Source organism: Asterias rubens, unplaced genomic scaffold, assembly GCF_902459465.1.
Source record: "Asterias rubens unplaced genomic scaffold, eAstRub1.3, whole genome shotgun sequence".
NCBI lineage: Eukaryota > Metazoa > Echinodermata > Asteroidea > Forcipulatida > Asteriidae > Asterias > Asterias rubens.
In genome coordinates this window covers 146,795-159,865 of record NW_022985710.1, presented here as the reverse complement: position 1 = coordinate 159,865, position 13,071 = coordinate 146,795, and the positions used below count along the sequence as shown (strand labels likewise).

At 41.7% G+C, this 13,071-nt stretch overlaps 1 protein-coding gene across 1 annotated transcript; it reads right to left on the bottom strand.

Annotated features, from left to right (window-relative positions):
• Window positions 1-50: 50 nt before the first annotated feature.
• On the bottom strand, window positions 51-10,463 carry LOC117305983 (fibropellin-1-like). Its single transcript, XM_033790832.1, has 43 exons — window positions 10,412-10,463; window positions 9,357-9,392; window positions 8,596-9,036; window positions 8,174-8,287; window positions 7,972-8,085; window positions 7,770-7,883; window positions 7,570-7,683; window positions 7,368-7,481; window positions 7,166-7,279; window positions 6,964-7,077; window positions 6,762-6,875; window positions 6,561-6,674; window positions 6,360-6,473; window positions 5,975-6,088; window positions 5,773-5,886; window positions 5,571-5,684; window positions 5,369-5,482; window positions 5,167-5,280; window positions 4,965-5,078; window positions 4,763-4,876; window positions 4,561-4,674; window positions 4,356-4,469; window positions 4,154-4,267; window positions 3,952-4,065; window positions 3,747-3,860; window positions 3,545-3,658; window positions 3,344-3,457; window positions 3,142-3,255; window positions 2,940-3,053; window positions 2,738-2,851; window positions 2,538-2,651; window positions 2,337-2,450; window positions 2,135-2,248; window positions 1,933-2,046; window positions 1,731-1,844; window positions 1,528-1,641; window positions 1,325-1,438; window positions 1,123-1,236; window positions 920-1,033; window positions 715-828; window positions 510-623; window positions 240-353; window positions 51-148 (listed from the first exon to the last, which is right to left on the bottom strand). The coding sequence occupies exons 1-43, from the start codon at window positions 10,461-10,463 to the stop codon at window positions 51-53; spliced, it is 5,073 nt and encodes a 1,690-aa protein (XP_033646723.1).
• Window positions 10,464-13,071: the final 2,608 nt, after the last annotated feature.

The following is a 13,071-nucleotide window of genomic DNA, read 5'->3' as shown; positions in this document are numbered from 1 at the left end:
CGAACAAGAAATTGGCAATTAAAAAAACAAAGAGTTTTAATACAAAAGCCTCATGCAAAGTCGGCAGCACACATACAAGTAAAGTTGTTGACGCCATCAACACAAGTTGCTCCGTACAAACATGGATCAGGACTACAGTCATCGATATCTGAAGTAAAGAGATATGGCAAGAAGGCAAATATTAGAATTAGCTCTTCCATGATCGACCACCAAACCGACTTCATCCTGATTGTGTTTACCTGTTTCACAGTTGGTTCCAATGTAGCCTGCAACACACGTACAGGTAAAGCTGTTCACGCCATCCACACAAGTTGCTCCGTTTAGACATGGATCAGGAATACAGTCATCGATATCTGGAGTAAAGAGATATGGCAATGAGGCGAATTAGACTTAGCTCTTCAATGATCGACCACCAAACCGACTTCATCCTGATTTTGTTTACCTTAAGTTTAAGAGTAGCTCTTCCGCAATCGACAAACTAAACGATCTCATTCTGATTTTGTTTATACCTGTTTCACAGTTGGTTCCCATGTAGCCGGGAGCACACGTACAGGTAAAGCTGTTCACGCCATCCACACAAGTTGCTCCGTTTAGACATGGATCTGGACTACAGTCATCGATATCTGAAACAAAGAGATTAAGCAAAAAATTAACTTTAAGAACTAGTTCTTCCTCAATCGACAAACTAAACGATCTCATTCTGATTTTGTTTACCTGTTTCACAGTTGGTTCCCATGTAGCCTGCAACACACGTACACGTGAAGCTGTTCACGCCATCCACACAAGTTGCTCCGTTTAGACATGGATCTGGACTACAGTCATCGATATCTGAAACAAAGAGAATAAGCAAAAAATTAACTTTAAGAGCTAGTTCTTCCTCAATCGACAAACTAAACGATCTCATTCTGATTTTGTTTACCTGCTTCACAGTTGGTTCCCATATAGCCTGCAACACACGTACAGGTAAAGCTGTCCACGCCATCCACACAAGTTGCTCCGTTTAGACATGGATCTGGACTACAGTCATCGATATCTGAAACAAAAACGGTTGATTTAAAAGGAGGTTAAGATTAGCTCTTCCTCAATCGACAAACTAAACGATCTCATACTGATTTTGTTTACCTGTTTCACAGTTGGTTCCCATGTAGCCGGGAGCACACGTACAGGTAAAGCTGTTCACGCCATCCACACAAATTGCTCCGTTTAGACATGGATCAGGACTACAGTCATCGATATCTGAAGCAACAACGGTTGATTAAAAGGAGTTTAAGATTAGCTCTTCCTCAATCGACAAACCAAACGATCTCATTCTGATTTTGTTTACCTGTTTCACAGTTGGTTCCCATGTAACCTGCAACACACGTACAGGTAAAGCTGTCCACGCCATCCACACAAGTTGCTCCGTTTAGACATGGATCTGGACTACAGTCATCGATATCTGAAACAAAAACGGTTGATTTAAAAGGAGGTTAAGATTAGCTCTTCCTCAATCGACAAACTAAACGATCTCATTCTGATTTTGTTTACCTGCTTCACAGTTGGTTCCCATATAGCCTGCAACACACGTACAGGTAAAGCTGTCCACGCCATCCACACAAGTTGCTCCGTTTAGACATGGATCTGGACTACAGTCATCGATATCTGAAACAAAAACGGTTGATTTAAAAGGAGGTTAAGATTAGCTCTTCCTCAATCGACAAACTAAACGATCTCATACTGATTTTGTTTACCTGTTTCACAGTTGGTTCCCATGTAGCCGGGAGCACACGTACAGGTAAAGCTGTTCACGCCATCCACACAAATTGCTCCGTTTAGACATGGATCAGGGCTACAGTCATCGATATCTGAAACAAAAACGGTTGATTAAAAGGAGTTTAAGATTAGCTCTTCCTCAATCGACAAACCAAACGATCTCATTCTGATTTTGTTTACCTGTTTCACAGTTGGTTCCCATGTAACCTGCAACACACGTACACGTGAAGCTGTTAACGCCATCAACACAAGTTGCTCCGTTTAGACATGGATCTGGACTACAGTCATCGATATCTAAAACAAAAAAGGTTGATTAAGAGGAGTTTAAGATTAGCTCTTCCTCAATCGACAAACTAAACGATCTCATTCTGTTTTTGTTTACCTGTTTCACAGTTGGTTCCCATGTAGCCGGGAGCACACGTACAGGTAAAGCTGTTCACGCCATCCACACAAGTTGCTCCGTTTAGACATGGATCTGGACTACAGTCATCGATATCTGAAACAAAAATGGTTGATTAAAAGGAGTTTAAGATTACCTCTTCCTCAATCGACAAAATAAACGATCTCATTCTGATTTTGTTTACCTGTTTCACAGTTGGTTCCCATGTAACCTGCAACACACGTACACATGAAGCTGTTAACGCCATCAACACAAGTTGCTCCGTTTAGACATGGATCTGGACTACAGTCATCGATATCTAAAACAAAAAGATTGATTAAAATGAGTTTAGACTTAGCTCTTCCTCAACTGACAAACTAAACGATCTCTTTCTGATTTTGTTTACCTGTTTCACAGTTGGTTCCCATGTAGCCTGCAACACACGTACACGTGAAGCTGTTAACGCCATCAACACAAGTTGCTCCGTTTAGACATGGATCTGGACTACAGTCATCGATATCTGAAAGAAAAGATTGATTAAAAGGAGTTTAGACTTAGCTCTTCCTCAACTGACAAACTAAACGATCTCTTTCTGATTTTGTTTACCTGCTTCACAGTTGGTTCCCATATAGCCTGCAACACACGTACAGGTAAAGCTGTCCACGCCATCCACACAAGTTGCTCCGTTTAGACATGGATCTGGACTACAGTCATCGATATCTGAAACAAAAACGGTTGATTAAAAGGAGGTTAAGATTAGCTCTTCCTCAATCGACAAACTAAACGATCTCATACTGATTTTGTTTACCTGTTTCACAGTTGGTTCCCATGTAGCCGGGAGCACACGTACAGGTAAAGCTGTTCACGCCATCCACACAAATTGCTCCGTTTAGACATGGATCAGGACTACAGTCATCGATATCTGAAACAAAAACGGTTGATTAAAAGAAGTTTAAGATTAGCTCTTCCTCAATCGACAAAATAAACGATCTCATTCTGATTTTGTTTACCTGTTTCACAGTTGGTTCCCATGTAACCTGCAACACACGTACACGTGAAGCTGTTAACGCCATCAACACAAGTTGCTCCGTTTAGACATGGATCTGGACTACAGTCATCGATATCTGAAACAAAAACGGTTGATTAAAAGGAGTTTAAGATTAGCTCTTCCTCAATCGACAAACTAAACGATCTCATTCTGATTTTGTTTACCTGTTTCACAGTTGGTTCCCATGTAGCCAGGAGCACACGTACAGGTAAAGCTGTTCACGCCATCCACACAAATTGCTCCGTTTAGACATGGATCTGGACTACAGTCATCGATATCTGAAACAAAAAGATTGATTAAAAGGAGTTTAGACTTAGCTCTTCCTCAACTGACAAACTAAACGATCTCTTTCTGATTTTGTTTACCTGTTTCACAGTTGGTTCCAATGTAGCCGGGAGCACACGTACAGGTAAAGCTGTTCACGCCATCCACACAAATTGCTCCGTTTAGACATGGATCAGGACTACAGTCATCGATATCTGAAACAAAAATATTGATTAAAATAAGTTAAAGTCTTAGCTCTTACTCAATCGACAAACTAAACGATCTCATTCTGATTGTGTTTACCTGTTTCACAGTTGGTTCCCATGTAGCCTGCAACACACGTACACGTGAAGCTGTTCACGCCATCCACACAAGTTGCTCCATTTAGACATGGATCTGGACTACAGTCATCGATATCTGAAACAAAGAGATTAAGCAAAAAATTAACTTTAAGAGCTAGTTCTTCCTCAATCGACAAACTAAACGATCTCATTCTGATTTTGTTTACCTGCTTCACAGTTGGTTCCCATATAGCCTGCAACACACGTACAGGTAAAGCTGTCCACGCCATCCACACAAGTTGCTCCGTTTAGACATGGATCTGGACTACAGTCATCGATATCTGAAACAAAAACGGTTGATTAAAAGGAGTTTAAGATTAGCTCTTCCTCAATCGACAAACTAAACGATCTCATTCTGTTTTTGTTTACCTGTTTCACAGTTGGTTCCCATGTAGCCAGGAGCACACGTACAGGTAAAGCTGTTCACGCCATCCACACAAATTGCTCCGTTTAGACATGGATCAGGACTACAGTCATCGATATCTGAAACAAAAATATTGATTAAAATAAGTTAAAGTCTTAGCTCTTACTTAATCGACAAACTAAACGATCTCATTCTGATTTTGTTTACCTGTTTCACAGTTGGTTCCCTTGTAGCCTGCAACACACGTACAGGTGAAGCTGTTCACGCCATCCACACAAGTTGCTCCATTTAGACATGGATCTGGACTACAGTCATCGATATCTGAAACAAAGAGATTAAGCAAAAAAATAACTTTAGGAGCTAGTTCTTCCTCAATCGACAAACTAAACGATCTCATTCTGATTTAGTTTACCTGCTTCACAGTTGGTTCCCATATAGCCTGCAACACACGTACAGGTAAAGCTGTCCACGCCATCCACACAAGTTGCTCCGTTTAGACATGGATCTGGACTACAGTCATCGATATCTGAAACAAAAACGGTTGATTAAAAGGAGGTTAAGATTAGCTCTTCCTCAATCGACAAACTAAACGATCTCATACTGATTTTATTTACCTGTTTCACAGTTGGTTCCCATGTAGCCGGGAGCACACGTACAGGTAAAGCTGTTCACGCCATCCACACAAATTGCTCCGTTTAGACATGGATCAGGACTACAGTCATCGATATCTGAAACAAAAACGGTTGATTAAAAGGAGTTTAAGATTAGCTCTTCCTCAATCGACAAACTAAACGATCTCATTCTGATTTTGTTTACCTGTTTCACAGTTGGTTCCCATGTAGCCGGGAGCACACGTACAGGTAAAGCTGTTCACGCCATCCACACAAATTGCTCCGTTTAGACATGGATCTGGACTACAGTCATCGATATCTGAAACAAAAACGGTTGATTAAAAGGAGTTTAAGATTAGCTCTTCCTCAATCGACAAACTAAACGATCTCATTCTGATTTTGTTTACCTGTTTCACAGTTGGTTCCCATGTAGCCGGGAGCACACGTACAGGTAAAGCTGTTCACGCCATCCACACAAATTGCTCCGTTTAGACATGGATCTGGACTACAGTCATCGATATCTGAAACAAAAACGGTTGATTAAAAGGAGTTTAGACTTAGCTCTTCCTCAACTGACAAACTAAACGATCTCTTTCTGATTTTGTTTACCTGTTTCACAGTTGGTTCCCATGTAGCCGGGAGCACACGTACAGGTAAAGCTGTTAACGCCATCAACACAAGTTGCTCCGTTTAGACATAGATCAGGACTACAGTCATCGATATCTGAAACAAAAATATTGATTAAAATAAGTTAAAGTCTTAGCTCTTACTCAATCGACAAACTAAACGATCTCATTCTGATTTTGTTTACCTGTTTCACAGTTGGTTCCCATGTAGCCTACAACACAAGTGCAGGTAAAGCTGTTCACGCCATCCACACAAGTTGCTCCATTTAGACATGGATCTGGACTGCAGTCATCGATATCTGAAACAAAAAGATTGATTAAAGGGAGTTTTAGACCTAGCTCTTCCTCAATCGACAAACTAAACGGTCTCATCCTGATTTTGTTTACCTGTTTCACAGTTAATTCCAATGTAGCCGGCAACACACGTACATGTAAAGCTGTTCACGCCATCCACACAAGTTGCTCCGTTAAGACATGGATCTGGACTACAGTCATCGATATCTGAAACAAAAATATTCATTAAAATGAGTTAAAGTCTTAGCTGTTACTCAATCGACAATCTAAACGATCTCATTCTGATTTTGTTTACCTGTTTCACAATTGGTTCCCATGTAGCCTGCAACACAAGTACAGGTAAAGCTGTTCACGCCATCCATACAAGTTGCTCCATTTAGACATGGATCTGGACTGCAGTCATCGATATCTGAAACAAAAAGATTGATTAAAGGGAGTTTTAGACCTAGCTCTTCCTCAATCGACAAACTAAACGGTCTCATCCTCATTTTGTTTACCTGTTTCACAGTTAATTCCCATGTAACCTGCAACACACGTACACGTGAAGCTGTTAACGCCATCAACACAAGTTGCTCCGTTTAGACATGGATCTGGACTACAGTCATCGATGATTAAAAGGAGTTTAAGATTAGCTCTTCCTCAATCGACAAACTAAACGATCTCATTCTGATTTTGTTTACCTGTTTCACAGTTGGTTCCAATGTAGCCGGGAGCACACGTACAGGTAAAGCTGTTCACGCCATCCACACAAATTGCTCCGTTTAGACATGGATCTGGACTACAGTCATCGAAATCTGAAACAAAAAGATTGATTAAAATAAGCTAAGACTTAGCTCTTCCTCAACTGACAAACTAAACGATCTCTTTCTGATTTTGTTTACCTGTTTCACAGTTGGTTCCCATGTAGCCTGCAACACACGTACACGTGAAGCTGTTAACGCCATCAACACAAGTTGCTCCGTTTAGACATGGATCTGGACTACAGTCATCGATATCTGAAACAAAAAGATTGATTAAAAGGAGTTTAGACTTAGCTCTTCCTCAACTGACAAACTAAACGATCTCTTTCTGATTTTGTTTACCTGTTTCACAGTTGGTTCCCATGTAGCCGGGAGCACACGAACAGGTAAAGCTGTTTACGCCATCAATACAAGTTGCTCCGTTTAGACATGGATCTGGACTACAGTCATCGATATCTGAAACAAAAATACTCATTAAAATGAGTTCAAGTCTTAGCTGTTACTCAATCGACAATCTAAACGATCTCATTCTGATTTTGTTTACCTGTTTCACAATTGGTTCCCATGTAGCCTGCAACACAAGTACAGGTAATGCTGTTCACGCCATCCACACAAGTTGCTCCATTTAGACATGGATCTGGACTGCAGTCATCGATATCTGAAACAAAAAAATTGATTAAAGGGAGTTTTAGACCTAGCTCTTCCTCAATCGACAAACTAAACGGTCTCATCCTGATTTTGTTTACCTGTTTCACAGTTAATTCCAATGTAGCCGGCAACACACGTACATGTAAAGCTGTTCACGCCATCCACACAAGTTGCTCCGTTAAGACATGGATCTGGACTACAGTCATCGATATCTGAAACAAAAAGATTGATTAAAGGGAGTTTTAGACCTAGCTCTTCCTCAATCGACAAACTAAACGGTCTCATCCTGATTTTGTTTACCTGTTTCACAGTTGGTTCCCATGTAGCCGGGAGCACAGGTACAGGTAAAGCTGTTCACGCCATCAACACAAGTTGCTCCGTTTAGACATGGATCTGTACTACAGTCATCGATATCTGAAACAAAAATATTCATTAAAATGAGTTAAAGTCTTAGCTCTTACTCAATCGACAATCTAAACGATCTCATTCTGATTTTGTTTACCTGTTTCACAGTTAGTTCCCATGTAGCCGGCAACACACGTACATGTAAAGCTGTTCACGCCATCCACACAAGTTGCTCCATTTAGACATGGATCTGGACTACAGTCATCGATATCTGAAACAAAAAAGATTGATTAAAAAATGGTTTAAAACATAGCTCCTCCGTTAATCGACCAGCGATCTCATCCTAGTTATGTTTACCTGTTTCACAATTTGTTCCCATGTAGCCTGCAACACAAGTACACGTGAAGCTGTTAACGCCATCCACACAAGTTGCTCCGTTTAGACATGGATCTGGACTACAGTCATCGATATCTGAAACAAAAAGATTGATGAAAGGGAGTTTTAGACCTAGCACTTCCTCAATCGACAAACTAAACGGTCTCATCCTGATTTTGTTTACCTGTTTCACAGTTGGTTCCCATGTAGCCTGCAACACACGTACAGGTGAAGCTGTTTACGCCATCCACACAAGTTGCTCCATTTAGACATGGATCTGGACTGCAGTCATCGATATCTGAAACAAAAAGATTGATTAAAGGGAGTTTTAGACCTAGCTCTTCCTCAATCGACAAACTAAACGGTTTCATCCTGATTTTGTTTACCTGTTTCACAGTTGGTTCCCATGTAGCCGGCAACACACGTACATGTAAAGCTGTTCACGCCATCCACACAAGTTGCTCCGTTCAGACATGGATCTGGACTACAGTCGTTGGTGTCTAGAAACGAGGGAAACGAGTGGCAACTGTTGTTTATGTTTAAAAAAATGAATTTTGAATTTATGTTATAATAAATTTAATTTTGATTTGAAAAAATTTAATTGAAATAATTAAGAGCTTCATTTGAAGAGGTAATAACTATTATGAAAACTTTTTCTCAAATAAGTTGGTAACCAAAAAATATTTACAATGTATCTGTCACTGGGTGTACGTTTTTACTCTGAAATACCTGTCGGGGAAATTATTTTGTTTCTTCAGCTGAAAATGCTCAACGAGATACGAGATCAAAGAAAGAAGTTTCGACTCACAGTTGCAAAACTGAAACTCCCCTGTGCTGGCACTCCCAGTGCTGTAACCCATGTATCTGACGTCAAGGGGTGAAGGGTCAGACCAGCTCATGAATGACCCTTGACCATCCCTTCCAACAACCAATCTCCCTGTCGGATAGTTGTAAGTGAACCAGAATCCTCGGTACTCGGTCGTGCTCAAGATGTTATTGGTGTACACCTTCTCGAGGGCCTTCGGGCAGTTCGTGGCCGGACACCGTCGGATGAACGAGTACTTGTTGTTCACGGTGCCGAACACCAGCTCGTACATGACCGGCTGCTCGCTGCTCGTGTTGCTCAGACCGATGTACGCGTTCTGGCTTGCTTTGACGCGGAAGTGGATTTCGGTCATGTCGATCTCGGTCGGGAAGAACTGGTAGTTGAAGCTCGCTGGTGTTGTTCTATTGTCTAACCAGTCGCATGCTGTTTTTTCAACATAAATTGTATGCTCTTTTTGTTATAAGTGTTTTCCGAAAAAGACTAAACACATAAGTATTCAGCTAAAGCAAGAGTACAACTGTATAATCAACAATGTTTTCTGGGCTGTAATTTTTTATTGACTTGTTTTGTCTTTCCTTTTTTACAAATGCCACGGAAGACTTTAGTGATAAAAAAACTTGTGTTTGTTTCTGTTCCGGGCTGTTTCAATCCATCTATGTAAAACTATATAAATATAGGTATTTTGTTTTCTCTCTGTTTTGTTTGAAATACAAACAAATTTAAATGACAGGAATAACTCATACCTGGGGATGTCCGTATTTTGTCGTTGACTGGTTCACCTGTGACGAGAAGGAGTGAATTATTGATAAATTCGATTGTAATAAGAAGGGTTCACTGACGTACTGACTGGTTAAGGGGTGAAATAGTTCCGTTTGTGGTTAACACTACGAGGTTTAACCTGAAGATCTGAAGTCACACTTCGAGGTTTGTGAACAACGCTTGAGACCTGCCTCCAGACAGGCATGTATTTTCACATTTGGCGTACATTCATTCTTCATAGAGATACGCAGTCAAATTCTATTGCTGACGTGCCGGGAGTGTATCTGTATGGGCACGGAAAGCCCATGTCACTGCTCGATTTATCCAATGATAGCCTTGTATCCAATGGAATCACTGGATCTGAAAAACAGGTACCAGTCTTTATCCTTGCGGATAAAGACAGGGGTCCAGTCTATACGAGGTTTGGCAGTTTGAACCTACCTTCTTTTAATTTAAGCCTTTTGAACGCTAGGTGGCAGCATACATACATGTCCATTGGGTTCGTTCGTTTGGCTTCCCTTGGTCTACCCGCGGTGCTCTCGGGTGAGCCCCTGACAAGAGCTAAACGAACGACCACTCACCGCTCTCGTAGTGACGTCGTTTACCTGGCTGGGGGCCAGCCCCCAAGTGACCCACTCCACAAGCAGGGCACTGGGGGCTGACCTGGGTGAACCCCTGGAATGACGTCAAAAGCTATTCGAACGCACCGGGGCAGACTGGGGATAACCCAGGAGGCTAAACGAACGCACCCACTATTTACATCGTCTGAGCAGCTCACATTTCTAGAGCAGCAGGTTTACCTGGTAAATTTGCTGCCACCAAAAGACTCCCGTTGCTTTTCAGTTACAAAATATGCAGCTTGACCATAGGCAAAAGCTGTCATTTGGCCTAAAGTTCGGTATGTTATAAGATTAGACTTTGCGATAACATATTTGGAAAGATTTTGTTGTAGTAGGGTTGACATGACGTGGTTCACTATGGTTCAAACTCAGTGACTTTTCTGATTGGCTTAACCAATTGATTTTACTTACTTACTTACTTAGCTGCGTAGGGCTGGGTGTCCCTTGGCCTCCTTTGAGAACCGTCCCCATTCATGTCTATTTTTAGCTAAGTGCTCTGCCTCATGAAGTGGAATGTTGGCATCTTCCTAGATTTGCACCTTCCAGCGCAATGGTGGGCGTCCTCGTTGGCGTGGAGTGTGGAAGTCATTGTAGTAGACCAGGTTGGGTAGCCTGTAGACTGGCATTCTGATGACATGGCCAAACCAGTTCAGGCGACGTCTGGTCACTACATCTGTTATTGTTGTGTTCATGTTAAGTTGCCTGCGTATTTCTTGATTTCTCATTTTGTCTCTTAAAGAGACACCTAGTATGGAGCGGAGGCATCTCATCTCAAAGACTTCCAGTTTTTGTTTGGTGGCCTTTTTGAGAGTCTAGGATTCCGAACCGAAGGTTGCTATTGGGAGGATGAGTGATTTGTAAATTCTGGTCTTAAGTGATCTTGAGATGTCATGGTTTGACCAGATGGTGTTTTTTAGACGACCAAATGACCAGGCTGCAAGCCTAGTGCGCCTCTTCACGTCTTCTTCCATAGATGGAACATTGCTTCCTAGGAACACAAACTCCTGTACTTTTTCTATGGGAATGCCGTTGAGGGTGATGTCTCTCGGGTCGTCTGTCATAATTTTGCATTTGGCTGGGTTGATTTTCATGCCCCATTTCTTGCAGGCTTTGTCCAGTTCATCTGTTGCCACATGGAGTTTCTCGAAAACAAGATCCAGTAGGGTGGTGTCATCTGCATATCTGATGTTGTTTATGCACGTATCTCCCATTTGTACTCCTGAATCGAGTTGTCGGAGCCCTCTCATCACAAACTCAAGGAACAGGTTGAAAAGGACTGGTGATAGGAGGCATCCTTGCCTAACCCCAACTCCAACCTTAAACCACTCTGAAATTTTGCCATTGACGATTATTGCACACTTCGTCTGCTCATACATGGATTCGATGAGGTCAACCAGCTTACTCTCTACACCAATTGACCTTAAGCATTTCCAGAGTGCTTCTCGCCAGATGGTGTCGAAGGCTGCTTTGAAGTCCACAAAGTTCCAGTGGATGGGCACTCGTCGCTCTTTGGCTTTCTCAAATATCTGTCTTGCAATAAATACTGCATCCGATGTTCCTCGAGCTCTCCTGAAACCCATCTGCTCTTCTGTTAGGTGTGCTTCTATAGTATCTTGGATCTGATTGAGAATCATCCTACAGAAAACCTTACCCGGGATGGAGAGAAGAGTGATGGCTCTGTAGTTACCTGGGTCTAGCTTGTCACCTTTCTTAAATACAGGGGTGATCAGGCCTGCACTCCAGTCCTTCGGAACTTTGCCTTGTGTCCAGGCAGTGTTTATAATTAGAAGTAGGAGCTGGGCCATCGATGCACCCCCTGCTTTCAGGGTTTCAGCTGAGATTTTGTCCAGGCCACAGGCCTTGTTGTTCTTTAGTTTTTTGACCAATTGATCATTTTGATAATTATTGGCCTCTGAAATTGTTACGTCATGTGGTATACTCACAGCAGAAGTAGTTGATTCGATACACACCCAGTACGGAGCTCGCGTCATTGGGGTCATTGTAGTTGACGTACGTGTCACATGACTTACTGCCGCTGCAGGATTCTTCTACAAACTGGAAGTGCGAACACACGATTATTAGTTTAACTCATATGTAAAGGTATTTACTTGGTATGAAAGTACTTTTTAAGACAACACTAACCGGTTTGGATGCTTGGCTGAGATTGTTTAATAAACCTATTAATAAATGACGTCATAAAATATTGTGGAAGCGAAATTGTAAACCGTCATTGTCATGGCACGTTTTGGTTCATTAGTTGGTAGCAGCTGCATGTAATATGTTCGTAAAGCTCACGGTAGAGTTCATAATCGTGAAGGTCCAATATCAAATATTTATGTTGTACAATAAAGACATTCACTGTACAAACCTATAGGAATATCCAACATCCAAATTAGATGTACAAATAATATGTCACGTCCAATATTATCGAACTATTACATTCATACAGACTCGGGTATACCTGTTGAGCCCCGATAGATGTGCAGCTGTTCTGACTGTCCCACGGCGTTCCAGAAGACGTACACACCGGAAAAGTGATCTGGTTGTGGTTATGGAAGTATGTGTAGAGCGACTCGGCAATGTACGTGTACTCATCACTAGTTGGGCAGGATAACTGGGCGATGTCCTCGTAACACTCGAACTGACTGTCGACTTGATTATGGAATAACAAAAGTCAAATGTAATGCTAAATCAATTCAGCTTTAGTACTCTTTAAGCACAAATTTAGTTGGGCACCAGCAGCGGTGTGAACTTAAGAAATTTTGGCCGGTAAGCTGTCACTGTTGAGCAATACTTTTCTGTCTTTAGCAAGTTTTTGTGCTTACATGTTTTATGGAATTGAGCCCAGGGCCCACTTTCATAGCGCTGCATAGCGGCCGATTTTGTGCTTACTGTCCGATTTCCATTTCATAGCGCCGCTATCGTTAGCACACGAAAAGGCATGCTAACCTTCCGGCGCTTACCACACGAAAATAAATGACGTCACAACTCAAATCCATGGAAAACGCGCTATGGCCGACCAATTTTTCTGCTAACTGTTAACCTGTGAAATACGCTAAGGCTTAAGCAATTTTTTCTG